The 20752-nt window shown below is 51.8% G+C and overlaps 2 protein-coding genes across 3 annotated transcripts in view; both read right to left on the bottom strand.

Moving 5' to 3' along the window:
- The window catches only part of LOC117721690 (uncharacterized), a 49786-nt gene extending 29034 nt beyond the window's left edge, over window positions 1-20752 (bottom strand). For both annotated transcript variants that reach the window (XM_076913813.1, XM_076913814.1), the window contains exon 1: window positions 20527-20752. The gene's annotated coding sequence lies outside the window, so the exon portion shown is untranslated. The remainder of the gene's footprint in view (window positions 1-20526) is intronic.
- Sox1 (SRY-box transcription factor 1) lies at window positions 7375-10228 on the bottom strand. Its single transcript, XM_034520513.2, has one exon. It carries the CDS (start codon window positions 10180-10182, stop codon window positions 9004-9006), a length of 1179 nt encoding a protein of 392 aa, XP_034376404.1. The 5' UTR covers window positions 10183-10228; the 3' UTR covers window positions 7375-9003.

The following is a 20752-nucleotide window of genomic DNA, read 5'->3' as shown; positions in this document are numbered from 1 at the left end:
AGAGGGGTTCTGCCACAGTCTCTAAAGGAAAACCCATCTTAATTCTCCGTGCCATTACAGAGCTCCCGGGACTCACCAGGTGCCCAGTACAGCAGGTCTCCAGGAGATTCTGAGGCAAAGAGCATGCTCCCCTCACTCAGTTAGTATTGAGACCACAGAGAAACCTCTGAGCCTGTTTCTCAGAGTCTGCCATTTGAGGAAGGAGGCACACCCCTGCCCAGCTGTGAAGCTACGCTTGCTGTTCTTGTCCTACAGTAGTCACAAGGCCAGAGCCACAGTCAGGAGCTCATAGCACACAGAGAACACAGCAGGTGTGCTGTTCCAATGTCCCACTTCTGGACTGCAGGTCGGCCTATACTCAGAAGGCCAAAGTGCTCCGTGGAAACAGGCCAGCCTTCTCTACGCCGGTCCTGTGATCCCTGCATCCGCCCTGTGAACTCATCTCACATAAACGATTATGTTGTCTCTCGGCGATGTGCACAGAACCCGGCTGTGTTGGAAATTACAACTCCCTAAAATCCCAAATCAGACATAGCTGCGGTGCTCACAGCATGCGTTTTGTTGACAGGCACTTGGTGATGTTGGGGTATCTGTCCCCATGTGACCTCTGGTCCCTCAGAGTACATTCATTCGGGAGGAGCTTTTCTCACACAGTGCCAAAGGCAGGCACTGTAAGAGTAAGTGTGGGAAGGTGACCCTTAGGGTGCTCACTAAAATAAATCCTAAATAAGTCACCTGGAAATGTTATCATAAATCTTCCCCTAAATACTATTTGAATATCTTCATAACAGTTTCAGTTTAAAATGTATGTTATTGACATTGGTATCAAACATGTAGCCTGTGGACTGATTTTAAATTTATCTATTTATATTTATATTATTATGTCTTGGTGCAATTGAATAATCTAATTTGACTGTGATTCTAGGCGATCTTCCATTGTTTAGATTAACTACTGTATATGATCTATTTACATTAGAATAATAATGTGTCCTCTTATTTTTATGCTATGTGTAATTTCCCTTAGCAAGTAGATCGTGTAATTTATCTAAATTTCATAGTATTTTAAAATCAACACTACATTTGCACTCCCCCCCCACACACACACACCCTGCTGGAACATTGAAATAGGTGATTTATTGTTTTAATTGAGCATTTTAAAATTTTAAAATGAAAAAGACATGCTATTCTCTCTGGCTTCAATCTAACTCACCTGCCAATCAGATAAGGAGTTCTTCCACAGCCGAGTGGTGGTTGGTGGCTATACTTGTGAATACAGTGAAGGCCAGCCCACTGTCACCCAAGACCAACCTGTTTATCTGCACACAGCACTTTCATGTACACAGGTGTTCCCGTGAGACACTCTAACAGGGCCTTCCCATTTAATAGATGTAGATCTGATATGTTTGAGGAGAGTGATGTGGTCATTTTGTACACACACATACACACACACACACACACACACACACACACACATATAATATATATATGAAATATATAGCCTCTGCCATATGGCTAGCAGGAATGTTTTGGTGCACACCAGGGTGGTTTAATACAGATTATGCAGACTCAAAACTGCCTGGTAAAAACAAGGCCTTGGGAAGGCTGGCCCCAACAGGCCTTTCAGTCACCCATTTCTGAAAATATTCACGTGTGTGTGTGTGTGTGTGTGTGTGTGTGTGTGTGTGTGTGTGTGCCTCCCCTCCCTGGTCTTCTGCATAGGCTGTCCTTCAGGAGATCCTGGATGTGTTTGGGGGTGTGGTTGTGTAGGCTGAAACAACCAGCCAGGAGTAGGAAACAAAACTGGGCTTCATCATCACTACCTTCCAGGTACAAGATCCAAAAAAAAAAAAAAAAAAGTGCAACTCAAAAATTCTCTTCTCCCAGTACTCTGTTTTTCAAAAAAATCACCAACAGAAGGACTAAATGAGTATTTATTTTATACAAACAACAAATTGCTGCTCTGATCTCAATGATCATGATAGTTGCTCACGCGTGCATGCACACACACACACACACACACACACACACACACAGTCTGAAACACAGGCTTTCCAAGTGTCTTCCAGGGCCAGCATCCAGCACCTCCCCTACCGTGCCTAAGAGGGCGGATTCTTGCATCCCCTCTGGTCAGTCTGTCTGGTCAGAGGCCTCTGCTCTTGCAGAGCTCCAAGTCTCTGTCTAGTACCACAAGCCCAGCCCAAAGTCACCAGAACAAAGGCTCTGTTTAAAGTTACATCACCACCATCACCAATCACAGTCCAGCACTGTGCAAGTCACCCAGGGAACCTTCCACAAGGGAAAAACCAGGAAGTTACAGGACGCGTGGCTTCATGTGCTCTGGAAGGCGTTCCCTGTCTCCCTCAGGCCAGGCCAGATGCCTATGGCGTGTGCTCTGTTGATTGTCTGCAATATCATTCCTCCTGTGTGACACGTGTCTTACCCAGGAGACAGTGAGCCTTGTCCAGTTGATCTTAAACATATGGGCACCTGGTAACTGGCCAGTCATGACATAGGACATCTGCGGAGCAGGCAGGGAATGTGACAGCTATCTGAGAATTCCTGTGCAGAGGGTGGATCGTGGCATTTCTCCCTCTGCCGCACCTGGTCCACAGCTCACTGGTTTCAAGGGTGTGCTTCTATGCTACCTGACCATTCACGGAGGCCTCCTGTTTGCCAGGCTCTGAAGCCCGGGCTCTGTAGGGCATGTCCTAAGGAGTCGGGTGTTATGTGTTTTTGGCCTCACTTCTGAACTACAGATCCCAAGTTGAGAAAGAGCTGTTTGCCAAGTCCAGAAAGCAAGTGTGTTGGTCATTTTCTCTCTTCAGTTCAGCATGGAAACAAAAGCCTGGGTTCAGCTCCTTCACCCAGCAAAGAGGCATGAGCCCTCCACTTAGTGACTGTGAAGTTTAGCTTACTAAAGCCTGGATCTGCTCAGTTTGCTCCCTGGTTAAACACAGGCAGCTCACCTGGATGCCCTCACTTCTGCCACTTAGAAGCAAGACACCGGTCCTTTTAATTTTTTTTCTAGACGATTCTGATGCTGGCATTTAGATGGCTTTTTTTTTTTTTTTTTTTTTTTTTTTTTTTTTTTTTTTATCTACAGGGAGTTTCTTGCCTCTGGGTTCTCTGACTCATGTGAAATTGGGGTCAGGTCTTGCAGTGTGTGTGTGTGTGTATGTCTTTTCACTCAGCGTGTAGACCTGACTGGAGTACCACCACTGCCAAGTAGCATCCCCTAGTTAGCATTTCCGGGGTGCTGGGAGAGGAAAACACTGTCTGGGTGATGGCTCTTGTCAGTTTCCCCATTGTCAGGCCCAATCTTACGTTCCTCCACACTCACAATATTTCCCCACTGGGAACACGCCTGACATTGCAATTTCCCACAACTGCAGCTCTGCAGTGAATGCCTAATTCCCGAAACTGCAAAATCTAACAAAAGCTGATTTTTCCACTGATTTGACTGGCTGACTATTCCAAGGCTTTGCGTGTGGTGACCTGCTGTTCTCCACAAACAGTCTTTAATGTACCCACATGGCTGTTCTGAAGTGGCTGAGGGCAATTAAATCCTCACGAGCTGCCCGCGGGGCATTCAGGAAGACTCTAAGGCCAGCATCTCTGCCACAGACAAATTTCCCCTGAAGGTCACTTAGCAGCTGGTTCTGCAGTGTTCTGGTCTTCCATTTTGAACTTTGAGCATACTTTCTACCTAAGGGTGTGAGACCACAGGGCTTGCTCACTGTTCAAGGATGCTCCAGTTCACTGAGAGTTTTATCGTTTAAAACAAAAACAAAGAAACACTGAAAACTGGCTCTGTCTTGTCCCTGCTAGGGCAGTCTGCTCATGTGCAGGTGAGAATTTTAGAAGATTTGCCAATTTTGTGCGTTTTATTTGTCCTACCTTTGCCTGTGGGTGTACAACTTCCTTGGGCTTTTATTTATTTCCACATTTGTCAAACATCACCAGTTAACTGGTATCATCTCAGTAGGAATTCCCAATGGGGCTCTAAGGAAGACAAACCTACTTCCTTCCTTGTCCTCCGGCCTCCCTCCACGTCCCAGGTCTCCATCAGTGCGAATAAATAGTGGATTCTGCCCTTTGGTGTTTCACTCACCCCGTGTAGAGAACCAGGTCTGGTGACTAAACTGCCTTTATAATGCAGTCCTTTCAGTATCACCTCATCCACAGCTCCAAAAGGACATGAGGGGCTGTGCAGAGTCTAAAATAAAGCGGGGGTTACAAAAGGACCGCTAAGTCCAGCTTCCAAGAACTTGGTCTTACTTTTATTCACTTATTTATTGCTACTCAAGTAGGCTGAATTGCGTTTAACAAAACGGGGCCTCTTGGTCAGAGGCCTGCGTAACTTTCTCTTAGACTCCAAGCCCAAGGAAGGAATAGTATGCAGGCGGACCCCTAGTCCTTGAGCAGTGCAGACACTTTCCTGAGAAGGAAACCCTTGAAAGGAGCTAGTCACTTCCCAGGCCTAGACCCAGCCTGTGCCCGCTGTTGCCCGGAACCCAGTTCTGCCTGGAGCTGCTGGCCACTCTGTCTTTTCCTTGTCTCTGCTTGCCTGGAGACCCTGCCTCCCCTCCCCCTCTCTGCGCCCACTTGTTGCGGTCCCGCCTGGGACCTGCTTGGTTTCCCGACTGATTGTAAAAGGGTTTGGCTTGAGGCTGACCCAGGTCAGGACTTTCTCTGCCGTAATCCTGCAGTCTTTAACACAAACCGATCTTTTCTTAATTCCCCCAACGGCCTCCGGGCAAGCGTGGACATGACTAAGGTGAACGCCAAGCCCTTACTTGCAACCCCCCGCAAGGATGGACGAGCTGGAAGAGGGCACGGATCGCCCTAAACCTATGCCTCCGACGGAGCGGCTGGGCCTGGAGAGCGTGCGAGTGGGGAGGAGAGGGGGCCTAGGAGGCGGGAAGCGGACTGAGCACCAAGACAAAGGGAGGGCCTGGCAGCGTGTGGAGGGAAAGCCAAGCAAGAGCAGAGGCTGCAGACGGGGACTAGGGGAAGGGAGGAGATGGGAGGACGTGGTGGACAGGAGAGTAGAGAGGGACGTGAGAGCAGAGCGAGGTGCGGGCCTCAGCGGACAGCAGAACCACAGAAGCAAGAACGGGAGACTTGGGACTCAGGAGGCAGCGTAAAGATCCACGGGAGGACGGCCCGCTCCCCGATGGGCTCTGGCCCCAACGCCTGGGACGAAGGATGCTGTCCGCCACCGCACTGCCCCGCTGGCTCTGGGGGCGGCTGAAGCCGGGTCCTGCGGGGCACAGCTGGAGAGGAAGAGCCCGGCAGGAGGAGGGAGGAGGAGGACCGAGAAGAGAGGGAGGAGTGAGGCTTCTCATCCTCGAGCTGGGGAGGCAACCTTGAGTTGAGCTGCAGGAGCCTGGGACAGTCCACCCGCCACCCCGCACAGAGAGACTGGCATTCTCGCCCCGGGGATCCGCGCTGCGCCTCTTTTCCCTATCCGCCCTCTCTCTCAATCCCGCCAAGTAGTCCCTGAGCCAAGGCCAAGTCTGCTCTCCTCCTGAACTTTCCCAGGACTCTAACCTACGGTTAGATTCCACCGCGGGGCTCCCGGACACCCGCTGCGGAAGCTGGGTTGGGGAGAGGGCGTGACCACAAGATCTCAGGGGCCCCGAGCCAGCAGTGCTTAACCCCGGCTGGACAGAGCTTGCTTTCCTGAGTCCCCAGAACATGAGTGCTGGGGAGGGCTTCTCGAATAAACTGGAATTTTCCGGAGACAGAACTCGGCAGTGCCCAGTCTTTGTCGGGGGAAAATGAAATGCGTGAATCTGAGTGTTATTCTTCTCCCACACGCATGATTTTAATAGACCTATCAGTCACATCCCGACACATCTGCAGATCAGGCGCGCTGCGCCCGCAACTCCTTTAAAAAAATTAATTCGTTTCATCTGCCTACTAGTGGGTTTGAGGGAGGGTGTCAAAGTCTCAGTGGCAACAATAAAAAGGGACCAGTGACTGAGTTTTTTTTTTTTTTTTAAGTGAGCAAAGAAAGGGGAAGAGGAGAGGGGGGGGACAAGGGGGCAGGGAGGGGGGCGACCATCAGGGAAATCACCCTGCTCAGTTTACCCGTGAGTTTAGAAGCCACCCAGGCACCCTACACCAAGTTATGCAAACTTTATCCACTCTTCACAAAGATCCTGCCCCATTTAAATAAAATCGCACTAATAGAAAGAAACACCGCCCGTGCTTTGGAAGGAAGTTATCCTGTCATCATGGTCATAAAGAACCTAATTGAACAAAAATGTATTGCTCCGTTAGGTACTGAATTTATCCCTGAGTTGGGCTCTAAGTAAGGCCTAAGAGAAAATTCTCTCCACTTATTTAAACTGGAGAGAGCCTGTCCAGATTTGGCCTCTATCTTGAGAGAAGTCGTTCCCCCCCCCCCAGTGGGGGGGGACTAACCCTCCTTCTGTATTGTCTTCAAATTAAGTCATTAGAGAATTTCTCCTTGTCTTTCACCTCAGTAGAACCCAAAGGAAGGTGGCTTGAAGGCCTGGCACAAAGAATTCCTGCTCACTGGGTGGAGCTCCAGTAGGGAACACAAAACTCTGAAGGTCTTGGGGAGGGAGGGGGGCTGAGCTGTCTGGTACTAACAAGATGACTAACTTTATGTGGGGTGCTTCACTTAAAGTGGGCCACAACTCCTAGGGCAGTCAGCCCTGGTTTAGTTACCCATAGCCAAGGCACACACAGGAGCCCCAGAAGCCCAGGAATAACAGAGGTGAGTGTGGCCACCTTTGATTCCCACTAAAGAAAGATGTGGTGGTGTTGGGGCCAGTTAGCAAAAGTCCTTGTGTTTTAAGGGGGAAGTGGGTTGGACCCTAAACACTCTGTAGAATTTTCTTGACTTCTAGACTGTCTCAGAGTGTCCCCCCACCTTAGGCTCACAAGCAAGCAAAACAGCTCTAGAAACAACAGAGCAAAACCCTAAAGGAAAAACAAAGAAAGGGAAAATGGGGGGGGGGGGAAGTTGTTCTTTTATTACCTCATCAGAAAGCAGTGGGCGTCATTCTTGAATCTCTTGCAATCACTTTAAGGAATGAGGGGTTTAAGCAAAATCATAAAAATGACTTTAAAAAAAATCACACGTGTCACTTGTAATGCTAGCATTTATACCGAAAGATATTCTCCTATGTAGGTTGAGCTCAGGTCTTACTGACTTCATAGATTAAGTCCACTTTTGAATGGCAGTCCATATTCATTCCAAGAAAAGAAATCGGAAAAAATGAGGGGGAGGATGCTGAAAATAATATCATTCCCCTTCTGGACTTAAAGAAAATTTTCTTCAAAAATAGAATTCCATTCTAATGTCGTGATTAATTTTAAAACATATTTGCTACAGTATAACTTTTAAATGCAATATTTAATGCTGTCAGGTTACTTGAAGACAAAGTTTTACAGGAAACTTTAAATTCCAGCGGGGGTGGGGGGACCTGCAATATACCAATAAACACCTAGAAAAAATATAATTAAAAATATTTAAAGCATCAAACAACCTCAAGATCTGGTCAGGAATGATAAACACCGCATTTTGTGTTTGTATTTCCTGGCGACCTGCATCCCGGTTCACACAGGAAAGGGGGGTGGTGGGTGGGTGGAAGAAAATCTGTAAAATTATGTTGGAGTTTCCCAGAGAGGAAGCCGGTGGGGTTGGGGTAAGACCTGGGTGAGAGATTCTGTGGCGGTGCGGTCTGGGTCAGAATTGCTTTCTCGAATCATAGAAAGATAATTTCACTTACACTTCCAATTACAGAGAAATCAAAGGCACGCTGTGTTGACGGTGGCTGTTGTCCCTATCCTTGGCCTTGTCCCACCACTAAGCAATGTCCTTTCTCCTTCCAAGACCAAGCTGCCTCAAAACTGCTACATACAGTTCATGAAGGGCAGAGTCACAGGAAAGAAACGCAAACATATGCCGGGACCGTGGCAGTTAAGATGCTAAACCATTAGGAAACATTGTGTAATTACTTCCCTTCTGTGTACTTCAACTCTACAAAATCATCTATGGAGTTTAGATTTCTCTTCCCCCACTGAATAAAGCCACGGAAGCGCTGCCCTCTGCTTGGCGAGGCTTCTTTACGCTTGGGCCCTAATGATAATCTCTCCTCCAACAGATTGCCGATTGTATTTTGAACTCATAAAACATGCATATAAAATTAGCACGTTTCGATTTCATAGGGAAACGGGCTTTTCTCTCTTAAAAGTATTGATTCAAATTTGATGCATTTTGGGGGGTATCTCTCTTTGTTTTTTCGTTTTGAGATGAAAGACTTGCAGGCTATGTACATCATCCAACTCCTCGCCCCACCCCCGTATCGCAACGCCTAAAATAAAAATGTCACAACGCATTTACAAGAAATAATACAAAACAAAACAAAAAAAATTGGAAATGCTCGGATACAGAGTTTTACAAAACCCAGAATATAACTCCACCGTCTGAGAGGGGATTGCGGTATAAATTAACCAACCAACCAACCCAAAAGAGCGGTAACAACTACAAAAAACTTGGAAATGTTTGAATCTGCCTTACTAGATTTATGACAAGTGAGAAGGGTTCGAGGTCCGTCACTCGGCCTCAGGCAGAAGAGCCGGCGGGAAGTATACCCCGGAAAAAGTTACAGAGCCGGCAGTCATACAAAAGTTGGCAACGCCTCGCTGGGTTTTTTGTCTTTTGTCCTCCCGAGCCGAGAAAACGCTGTGTGCCTCCTCTGCGGACGATAAATACTGTACAAAAGGTCTCGTGAAAACACAAAGTTCGGTCTAAGAGGCCATTCTGGTGTCAGCGCCTCGGAGTCCCAGGAAAGGTGATGGGGGCAGATGTCACCTGGCGCTCGGCTCTCCGGAGCGGTCTTTTTACCAGAGCGCGGGGACGTCTGTACAAAGTCGGGCTCTGGAGGCGAGGGCGCAGGCCTCACGCTCTTCGTCGCCGGGGCGCCGGCCTTGAGCCACAGTGTCCCCGGCGTCCCCGCGGCGCTAGATGTGAGTCAGGGGCACCGTGCCGTTGACGCCCGCGCCCGCGCCCTGGTAGTGCTGTGGCAGCGAGTGCAGCCGGCTCTGGGCCGCGGCAGCCGCAGCCGCTGCGGGATCGCCACCCTCGCCGGCGGGCAGGTACATGCTGATCATCTCGCGCAGGTCCCCGGGGCACGGCGCCCGCGAGTGAGCCGGGGCCGGCGGACTGCCGCTCGGCTCGGACTTGACCAGAGAACCCAGGGCGCCCAGGGCACCCGACGACGCGGCCGCCGCAGCCGCCGCGGCCGCCACCGCCGAGTTCTGGTGCGCGCCGCCCGCTGCGGCGGCTGCGGCGGCCGCGGCACCGTAAGGGATGCCGCCGTAGCCCGAAGGCGACGCGCTCATGTAGCCCTGAGAGTTGGAGATGGGGCTGTACTGCAGCGCGCCCATGTCGTAGCGGTGCATGGGCTGCGGGTTGTGAGGATGCGCGTGCGGATGGTGCGGGTGCGGGTGCGCCGGGTGCGCGTGCGGGTGCGCGCCGCCCGCGCCTGGGTGCTGCCCGTAGGCCAGCTGTGCCTCCTGCATCATGGCCGCGGCCGCGGCCGCCGCGGCCACCGAGCCGGGGTAGGCGCCGTTAGCCCAGCCGTTGACATGCGCGTAGCCTCCTCCCGCCGCGCCGCCCGGGCTCTCCAGGCGCTGGCCCACGGCCGCCGCCCCGACGCCCACGCCCACGCCCATGGCCACGGCCGCGCCGCCGCCACCTGCGCCGGCCGCCAGCAGCCCGCCGGCCAGCGAGTACTTGTCCTTCTTCAGCAGGGTCTTGGTCTTGCGGCGCGGCCGGTACTTGTAATCCGGGTGCTCCTTCATGTGCAGCGCGCGCAGTCTCTTGGCCTCGTCGATGAACGGCCGCTTCTCGGCCTCGGACATGACCTTCCACTCGGCCCCCAGGCGCTTGCTGATCTCCGAGTTGTGCATCTTGGGGTTCTCCTGGGCCATCTTGCGCCGCTGTCCGCGGGACCACACCATGAAGGCGTTCATGGGCCGCTTGACCCGATCCTGGTTGGCCTTGGTGCCCCCACCGCCGCCGCCGCCGCCCCCGCCCCCGCCGCCGCCCCCGCCCGCCCCGGCCGGGCCCGAGAGGTTCGTGGGTGCCTGGGCGCCGCCGGGCGAGTGCAGGTCGGTCTCCATCATCATGCTGTACATCTGGGCGGCTAGCGGGTTCACCGGTACCGCAAAGAGAGGGCCTGGAGCATAGACGGCCGGGTGGGGGTGGGTGGGTGGAGAGAGGATCAGCCCAGAGAGACTGGGGGTGGGGTGGGGTGGGTGCCTGGCAGAGAGAAGGGGGTTGGGTGGAGGCCACAACAACAACAACAACAAAAAGAGGCAAAAGCACACGCACTTAGCGCGGGTCCAGCTCGCAGGTGGAAAGTTTCTCCGGGTGCACAAACCACTTGCCAAAGAGGCCGATGGCCAGGATGATTGTCGCCGTCGCCGCTGCCGCAGTCCGGTCGCTCAAGGCTGAGCTGTGCAGACAGGTGCAGTCGTGGCCAAGTTGAGGCTCCACTTTCTGGGTCTGAAGCGGTGCCCCTGGGCCCGACGCGGGGTTCGCTGCCTCCTCTTGGCGGCTCCAAGTCTCCTTCCTCTGCTGGCTTCCTTGGCGGCTTCCAACTCTGGGGCCGCAACTTCTAGCAAGGCGGTGCGCCGCGTGCGCTGGGCATGTGCTGGTCCCAGGTGCCTGGGGGGAGCCAGGCGCTGAGGGGGACTCGAAGGGGGGGTTCGGAGGGGGCGATCGCGGTGCAGCCAGGGAGGGGGTTAGGGACAGCGGTGGGAGTGCCAACGCGAGCAGAGAGCCAGAGAGCCGGGCCGCTGTGCCCAGGACAAGCTGTCCGCTGCCTGCCCGAGGCCGTGCGCTCGGAGCGGAGGCGCACGCGGGGCCGGTGGCGCGGGGGGCCCAGCAGCCATACGCCGGGCCCGGGCTGCCATTAAATGAGCGCGCCGCGGCCAATGGGAGCCGGCGGCGGCGGTGATTTGCATGGCGCGCTGGCGAGTGACGTGGGGAGGGAGTAGATACACTGGGCGCGGGCGGCGAAGCAAGGAGGTGGAGGAGGAGAGGGGGGGAGCAAGGGCAGGAAGGAGGGGGAAAAAGGGGGCGCGGGGGGGCGGGGTCACAGCCACACTGCTGCCTGCGCGCGCGCGCGCGGCGGCGACGGCGGCGAACCCGGAGCTCGCCCCCTTCGCCTCTCCCCGCCCGCGCGCTCCGAATGATTAACGATTGGGTTGAAAACCAAGAGGAAGAAAGATTCGCTGTCGGGGGAGGAGGGGGGAGGGGGGGGATACAGCCTCGGGTCCTGTTTAAATGCGCTCATTGGAGACCCAGCTCCTCCCTTGTCCCCAGCCAGCCAACTCTGTGCCCGCTGGGAAGGGGGAAAGTTGGAGATAGAGGCCTCACTTTGCACTCAGCTCAGCCGGAGTGCAGAATAACAGCGGTGCGGGGGAGATCCTCCCAGGGGGAGCTTAGGCCCCAAGTACCTCTGCTGGGTTTCAGGCCAAACGGGGCCGCTCAGCCTCTTCCACCCCAGGCGTTCAGTGTATTCTCAGAGCCTGCAAAGGCCTTTATAGATTTGGGATCTATAATTCGGATTTCCGTGGCAGGAGGTGCGGCGTTTTTTGTGTGGTACAGGGAGCTTCTAGCTCCCTGATCTACTCTGAACTTTCTTGGGGGACGGAGGAGGTGTCTTTTAATGGAGCGGAGTGTTATAGTCAGGTCCCAATTTATTTTCTAGCCTCTTGAATTTCTGCGAAGGTCAAAACCAAGATCTATCTGGAATCTAGTTACTCCGACAGAAAAAAAAAAAGTCAAAAAAGTTTGTTGAAACAGCAAAAGAATACCTACCTAACCTATGCTTTTTCTGAAGCGATTCTCCTAGAAGCTGTTTGCCAAAGGATTTTGAAAACCGTGTGAACTCGGGGTTGGGGGGGTGGGGTGGGGTGCGGGTGCTGAAACGGAATTGAAAAGTGGTGCTTCCCTGGTCCGGTGACAGGGCCGCCTTTTGTTTGTTTGTTTGTTTGTTTGTTGTTTCTTCCTGTGTTGTGAAAAGGAAAGGCCAGTTCTGAGGATGATCAAGGCATATACAAACGGCTGTAATCCATGAATCTCAGAACAAGAATGATTCCGGAATGTACAAGAGATTTCCAACTCCACCCCAGGCTACTTAGGGTCAGAGACCACCATTTCCAAAACAAACAAACAAACAAGAGATGGAGAGTTGATGTAAAGCCTTCTTCCAGAAAGACCCTTAGAGTCTACAAGTTCTTCAGATGTCCTGGGGCGGGGTGGGAAGGGGAGGGGGATAGAGGCTGAGTTTCTACTTCTAAGATGTAGGTGCCTCAGGAGATTGCTGGTGGGTAAAGCAAGCCTAGTCAGATGCCTGCAGACCGCCTCACATGTAATCCAGAGGCTCTTCTGATGACGGAGATAACCCGGATAATAGCAAGAATACGGGTGTTTCAGTATGTTGGACATTGAACATGTGACAGTTCTTTTTTCCCCCCATTAACAAAATATCTGAGGCTGTGAATTCCCTGACCCCGTTGCTACCTTGCTATGATTATTGCAGGGGTTTATTTTTTTAATTATTATTATTTTTTTTTATCTCAGCACAGTGCGGCAGCAAATCCATCTCTGTGCCGATTGAGCTTTCGTTTCAGGTCATTCAGTACTTACTAGTAAACTCATCAAATAATATAGAATTATGCTAGAAAGGAAACATCGGTTCACATTCTTATAAACACCTAGGTTATAAACTTGGTTTTCAGCTACCTTCTTATTTCAGCCATCAAGTTTATTAAATCTTTTGATTTGTTTCATGAACTACCTACAAATATCAGTTACATTGTAAATGAACAAAAACGAGTAGAACTATTGTTTAAGAATGCCGTAGGACCATTTTCCTTGGGTAACTTAGGAGGCGGTGGGTGTGCAGAGAGATCCACTGTCTTAGGAGGAGTCAGCAAGACTGAAATAAAGGAAACATTTACAAATTATAAACTATATTATCCACTTAGCAATTGAAAGATTTCTTTCCCGTGCTTTTCAATTTAGATTTTAAACTAAATAGTCAAAGACCCCCTGAAAACGCTTTGTATAAATCAAGCTTGGCACGTTATTTCCCATATCAATGGGGCAATTTATTTTATAAACACCCTGCACTCCACTGAGCTTTGCAGGAATGCTTTATGCTTTAGGAAACTTGGATAATGACTTTGAAATGGCCTCATTCCTTCCTACCATAGCTCTGAACATTGTTTCCAAATAGGATGTTACTCTTGTTTTCCAGAACATCTAAATAGTAGGTAAAAGGCGTCACATTGTATCCTGCCATGCTGGTGCTTGTCATTCTGGGAACTACTATGCAGAATCAAGTCCAAGCCGGTGCAAACCCAGGGTGCCCACCTGCAGAAGTATGAAATCAGAGATGCAGGTGTAACCTGTTGCCAAGTGACAGAAGATTGGTGGTTGCAGTCTGTGCCAACTAAGCAGTGGTGGTCACGGTGAGCCAGACTTCCTTGTGCCTTCCATCCTGGTATAGTGAGTCCTGTCAGTGACGACTTCTGGAAGCCTTCCTCCATTTCTCACTCCTATGCTCTCTTCCCCGATGCCTCTTCACACACACACAAAAAGAACAGTCTACAACCAGTTTGATAAACACTCCTGTCTGTTTCCCATCTTCCCCGCAACGGGTGGGGCTGCCTTCCACCCTAATGCTTTCCTAAAAACTATATTCTTTAGGATTTGAAAACTGTACTGCATCCAAGTTTAAAAAAAAAGTTCAGAACTCAAGGCAAAGGATTAGTTTCACTGTTGACTGACCAATCTTTGTTCTCTCAGCAACTCAGCAATCTCACCGTGCCACTGCTCAGAAGGCCAAAGACCGACTTTACAAAGTGACTAAGTTTTTTTTTCAGCCTATGGTTATAATCCTCAGAAAATTCAAGTCAGCTCATTGCTAGAGGAAATTATTGTGTGTGCAGGCATGAGTGCTTGTATATGTAAATGCTCGTAGATAAATTATGAAGGCCTGTATATATGAAATTATGTGTCTAAGCTCTTGCACAAAAGTCTTGACTTTCAAATAAACCAAGTCCTGGGTTTTAAATACTTTCAGCTGGAACCCCTGACATAGAATAACCAATACTTTCACTCCTTTACAAACACCTTTGTGCTCATGAGACAGAGAAGGTCCCTGTGGACAGAAGCCCTTGTCCCTCTTTTTGAAGGCTGGCTCCGATACATCCATACGTGGGGTTTTAGCTCAGTATTAGTCTCTCAGGCTCCGAACAAGTTGGGTACATTGAGGTTCTTAAGGACCATGCAAGACTAGAAATTATTTCATATGGGGTTCAGATTATCTGCCCTGATGACAATCTCCTGGCCATGCTCAGAAGAGTCTCTAAAGGCTGGTGGGGCACTTGGAGGACAGAGGACACATGGAGGTGCCTCCTGGGAGCTCCCCCAGGGCAAAGATTTCCAGGCTCTGATGTACATTCAAAGGGCTGAGGGAATAGTTGAAGAAAGATCTTAAGAGAACCGGAGCAGTTTATGGTGGGACCGTGAAAGGAGAAAGAGTTTGGCAGCAGGAGGAGGAAGCGGCAAAGAAAACTCAGGAGAGATAAAGTACTTCGAAAGAGGTCCCTGAGGTCCCCTTGGCCAACGGGAGGTGCAGATTCAGGGCGGAATGGAAGCAGAGAGAAGCAGAGCGCATCTGAGCGCATCCCTGTCCTGGGACCTGCTGCAGGGAGTGGAGGGATGCGCACTGGGCCCGAAGTCCCTAGGCCTGTCAGTACGGACCCTGCTGAGGCGCGGGCCGCGATCGCCGTCTGCTGGCCGCCACCACCCTCTCTGTCCTCGCGGAGTCACCCGGGCTGTCACCTGTGTGTCGGAGGCGCCCCTCGCCCAATTACTGCCACCACAGCCTCACTGGAGGGTAGGCGGCTCGCAGTTCGCTGTTTACTTTTCAGCGTGCGCCTCTGACCCCAGTCTCTAAGGGGCATCTTTTGTCCTGGGTAGTCTCCAAGTCTTCTCAGCCGATCTCCTGGGGCCCAGCCTGGGCTAACTTGAGGAGGGGGTCTTCCCAAACACCAAAAGGAGCCAAATTCAAAGCTGTGTGGTTAGTTTGTTGTTTCTGGTTTATTTAAAGAGGGAAAAAATAAAAAAAACGGATAAAGGAGGAATACCGGGGGTGGACGGGAAGGAAGAGAATCACTTGCAAAAAAGGAAGTTTGGGCGATCAGTGTCTTTACCAGCATCCCGCAGAACTCATCTCTCCTAAGCCGCTCTCAGCTTGAAAGCAAAAACTCTCCTTTGAGTTTAGAGCGCCGCTTGTAACAGCGCCCGTGGGAAAATAAAGTCCTCTCGGCTAGGCTGTCAGGCACCGGTTCCAGCCATCCTCGTGGCCAAGGGCACACACAATCCGGAGCTGCACTATGTGTGCGTGCCTGCCTCCCGACTCTCTGGGTGGAAGCATTCGGAGAATCTCTGGGAGCTTCTGGGAGTAGGGGCTCACCCTGTGAGCAGTACTCACACATATAATTCAAATTTCACAGCTGACCTGCTCTGAAAACCTCAATCAGCTTCTAATTGAAGGGAAAACAAAATATTGCTTCCCTACAGCAGAGCTAACGATTTAATCATTATATCAGACATTATAGCTTTTAATTAGGCTAATGCTGATACTGTATGGAAAGAGATAATTCAACACAGTTCTTGATGAATTCTGTAATTGGGTTAACGGCGGAGCAGTCGGGGGAGAGACGTCAATATTCAAGCTGCGTCTGTAGCCACCAGGTTTATGAATGAAAGAGAGGAGGAAAGCCTGGAACCCAAGGGGGCATCGAGCCCTCTCTACCCCGGAGCTGCGGGTACTCGGGAAAGAGGCGACTGAGATGCCAGCGAGGCTGGGCCGCCGCCGGGTGCCAGGCCTCGCGGGGTTGGAACCGAGAGCGCCCGCTTCTGCCGCGAGAAATTTTCTGACAAGAATTTCAGCAGGCCTGCTTTGCGGTATACCTGGGCACCAGATTCCGAATCTATGTACTCGGCCCCAACTCATGCCTGCAGGAGGGCTGAGCCTTCAGCAGCCGCTATGCCCTTGAAAAGGCGAGCGCTGCCTGGGCTCCCACCCATCCCGAGTGCCGCCTGGGCGTCCACAGCGCCCCTGGTACTCACACTCGGCAGAGAGTAGCTCTACCCTCCGCGAGTACCATGGGCGCGCCGGGCGCTGGTGGCACCCGAGATTGTTCGCACTCTGGTGTCCATGCTGATCGAAAAAGGGCAGCTCTAGTGGGTGCCCAGGCTTGTGCCCAATGTCTTGTCCCCCCCCCCCCTTCCCCCAGTCCTTGGCTGAGCCATTGCTTGGCCTTGGGTGAAAGGGGAAGGTTAACAATTAGAGGGTGTGGGCCCGCTTCCCTTCCTGCAAAAGAAGGGGAAGCGAAAATCCGTTTGCACTTGCCTGCGAAGCGAATTGTGCCAGGGGCACGAGTGACCGACCCCTCCTTTCGCTTTCCATTCTCTCTGCCAAGTAGGGCCTGGGCTAGAGACGCCGTTAGAGGGTCAGCTTGCCATCGGATGGCTCTACCCGGCACCTGACAGATGCAGCATTCTGCTTGGGCTGGAAATTTCCTTCCTATCTTCTTTTGCCTCTAGATTACTAATACACTCAAAATTTGTTCTCAAGGCCGGGAGTCAGAATCTGACCCTGCCGGAGAGGAGGGCTCATGGTGAGCCTCCGGGCTTTGAGAAGAGACACAGTCCTCTCTGTAATTTGGTTGCGCTTTTCAGAAAAGCCACGCAGGGAAGCTGCGCTTACTGCAGTTTTAACCCAGATGTTTTCAGGGTGAGGTTTTTATGTACTTTAAAATTTTCTGCCACCGTTCTTAAATTTTTCTCTTAGTCTTTGGTTTAACTACATCAGCACAATATTCTCCTTCAAGATAAATATACTGTATTGTGATTCATCCGTGTCTTATTTTGTCAGCAATTACTGCAAAATTAAATGGGTCACCGTGAAAGTTTCATTTACTCAACCCCCCGTAATTAACAGTTTGAATACACCTTTTTTACATTGTGCAAAAGTTGTAATTTTCCAACGCATGTTGTGTCTTCCTGATAAAGAATGCTGGTTAAGTTAGATGTGATGATACGGATTCAGAGCTCTCCTCCCAGGGGAGGGGGGAGGGCTGGGCTTTCCCCTAAGACCAAAGAAAGCCTGTGCACAAGATCAAACTTTTCTGAACAGTTGAGCTGCACAAATGCTCAAATCAGTTTTGCAGAGGGTAAACATGGGAGAATGGAAAGTCTGATTAAGGGACATTCCCAAAGAAACCTTTAACAGCAAGACTCTCTGGGCTAAGCAAACAAGCCTGGAGGGCAAGGTGGGCTGGAACATACCAGAGGTGGCAATGGTAACCTTTCCATTCTGCCTGAAACAATGTTTCAGTTCTGTACCATGACCCTTCAGGCCCAAGAGTGTCCTGACCAGGGATGTGTGCAAGAAGCCACATTTGGAGTATGCACCGCCCTCTCTCACATTCTCGTTCATTTAGTCCCCAAATAGAAAAGGCATCGCTCACGAGAGGAGACAAGTCATGAGGAATTTCTATATGAAGAGGAATAGAGTGAAACTAGAGATGCTTTCTCTCTCCCCCCCCCCCCCCTTACAGGCCATCCCAGTTATTGCAAATTAGATTAGCTACACAGGCTGCAATATAAACATGGCAGGAGGTTCACGCCAGTGAAAACCCATCCACTCCAATCTTGCCTTTCATCGGAGCAGCGCACACAAATCACATCTTGTCCTTTAATACACTTTTCAATGAGATTAAAACATCACTCTGACACAATTTCAAGCCCTTTCAGTCATGTGCCTTGCTTTACTTCAGAAAGTAGCTAACGGGAAAAGTAGGTCTGCGAATATCTCCAGGCTGTGGGAAGGGCTTTACTGCTCTATGAGGGGCTAATGGAGGACCCCTTGGCCCCATCTGAATGCCATTCATCTTCCCCTTGCAAAGATACAAAGCAGCTGGTCCAGCAGCAGCAATCAGATTTCCCTGGGGAGAGAGGCCTGTTGGCGACTGCTTGTGCACAGGAGCCTTTGGGAGCAGCACAGTACGGGCAGGAGGGATGAGAAGGATCACAACCACCTTCCAGGGCTCAGGTGCCCTTCAGGACATTTTGGGAAGGAGGTCCAGAGAAAGGGGGCGGAGAGGAGAGGAGAAGAGAGGAGAGGAGAGGAGCAGAAAGGAGAGAAGAGTAGAGGGACACACAGAGAGACACACACGTGGAGACAGAGATAGGGATGGAGATAAAGATGGATGGATAGATAGATAAATATGGCATGTAAGGTTTCCGGTAGCCTTTGAGTACTAACTCAGGAGTGAAGGTAAAAAGAGGTTTTTTTTTTTTTTTTTCTATAAAATAGGCTAAGGGCTCCGGTCAGCACTCCTTACTGTTCTCCAGAAATGCCTCATCTCTCCCTCAGAGTCAGGCTACTTCTGGGTCAGACACTGACTCTGGATTTCAGAAGGACAAAGAAACCTAGCAGGCAGCAGGAGAGGGGTGTCGGAACCCCATCTGTTTGGTCTTCCAGATATCTAAAATTGTGGGTAAAACTCAGAATGCCCAGGTGTGTCTTTTTCTGGAAGGCAGACTGGACACAGCTCATCCCGCCTCCCCTGGGATTCAGGTCAGCCACTGGAGTATCTAGACCAACTGCAGGGTTGGGCTCCCTGCTGGGAGGAGTGGGTGAGGCAGGAAACCCTCGCAGACCACCTGAGGGTTTCTCCGGAGAGACAACTTCCCTCCACCCCAGTCCCCCTTTCCAGCGTCTTCCTCAGTCTTTACCTCCGAGGCTCAATCGCTTTTGTAGGGCCCAATAGGAAGCCACTTGGTGGCTTTCTGTTTAACTTCACTGAGCACCCAAACATCTCCTGGGGGAGTCCTTGTTCAGGTGGTGCCACACGGGCTGCCTTGCTCTGCCCTAAAACTCCTAGGTGAGGAAACCTGGCAGAGTCCAGGAGAGGGACAACTCTCTTTCCTCTTTCCTGAGAATCCTGAACTTGACCACAGTCAGTCGGTCTCTCACAGTCAGGCTCAGCTCTACTGGGCCTGTGGCCACCGAGGATGTTTGTGACCAGTGAGGGTGTTTCCTAGCAGCGACATCTACCCGCCAAGCTGCCTGAGATAAGACTGTGTGCCAAGCCGGACTCTTCTCTCCAGCTCCAGCCAGAGGGAAAAGCCTCAGTCTAAGACACTGAGGAGGCAGTGCTCCTGGGGTTCTCTGAACCTACTAGGGTGCGATGAATGCAGCTCCCTTCCAACCTTAGATTTTCACAAAGGCGCATCCTGAAAGCCCGGCCCTTCGCACTGCAGTAAATCAATGGCAGAAAGCGGGCTTTTAATGGGTTAATTGACTGGAGGCCTCTATCGCCTCCAAACACCTGTTCCCTGCCAGTGGAAGCGGCCTGTCTGGTCCCTGCCTAGGTCGATGCTGCTGTGGTGTCTGTCCACTTTCCTCATTGACTCCTGGCCACGCCGAAAATCCATTTCACCTCTGAAAGTCGCTGACTACTTCCGTCTGCCTGCTACTCGAACCAGGTAAAAGAGGCGGCAGATGAGGGTGGTCAACGGTGACCTAGAGACTTCTGAGTGTGCACAACAAGTTTAACCAAAAAACCCGAATGGTGCGCTTGACGAGGGAGAACGCCACCACCTAGGCTGGGCCTCTATGCCAGGGTCACCACTACCTAGGGCGGGCCTTCAGGCGTGCAGTACTCAGGATCCGACTCCGGGAGTCCTCTTCTCGCCGGCGCGCGACCTCCATCGCGCCAGTGCGGCTGCTGGGCAGGCACCCGGTCCAAAAGGCACGCTGCGTGTCGAGGGCTCCCGGCTGATTGATTTTTTTTGGTAGCAGAATTAATACAGTCAAGTCTGTCGGTCAGTCAAAGTTAAATTGATTCTTTGCCCAAAACACCTCTCACTAAGTGGCACACGCTTCAACATGTTAATTTTGGAAGGTAATTTCAACCCGTGGGTTTAGTTCTTGACGACGACGCCTCGAGTGGTGGCGAAGAGCCCGCAGCCTGGCCTCGGTAGTGGGGGGGGGGGGCGGGGCGGAGGCAGGTGACCTGAAGGGGTACCGCCACTCACTAAATCTTGCCCCCCATAGCCACAGGCTCGACCTCCCTTCATCTCCCTCTTTAAGGGCGGCCCACCTAGACATGGCGTTGGCCCGTTGGGCGGTGGCCAATCCAAAAGGCTGAGGACCCGGGGAGGAGTGAACTTACAGATAAGAAAATGACCAATGGACCCGCGAGACCGCTCGTGAAGGTCACCCCCTTACCGGGCCGCTCTCCATAGAGGCCAGAAGGTTGCGAGCACCCTGCACATCCTCCCGGCAAAGTACCGACAGAGACCCGCACCCATCCTCGCGCCTCTCCCGCCACTGATCCCTGCTCGGCCGGTGAAACCCCGGCGCGAGTTTGATACACACTTACAGTTAGTTCTTCCTGCAGCCACGCCGGGTCCGCAGCGCTTGGCCGGCCTGCACCTTCGCAGCCCTGTCTGGTTGCCAGCCGCGTGGGACCTGGGCTCCCCGCAGGCCGAGCGCACGCGCTGAAGCCAGCGGACCCCGGCCCGGCCAGGCTTCTAAGCGGCGACGGCGCCCGCGCCACGCGCACGCACACTCACACGCGCACCCCCGCTCGCACACTCGCTCGCACA

This window comes from Arvicanthis niloticus, chromosome 16, assembly GCF_011762505.2.
Source record: "Arvicanthis niloticus isolate mArvNil1 chromosome 16, mArvNil1.pat.X, whole genome shotgun sequence".
Taxonomy (NCBI): Eukaryota; Metazoa; Chordata; class Mammalia; order Rodentia; family Muridae; genus Arvicanthis; species Arvicanthis niloticus.
Note: the sequence above shows the minus strand (reverse complement) of the source record. Positions and strands in the feature narration are given on the sequence as shown.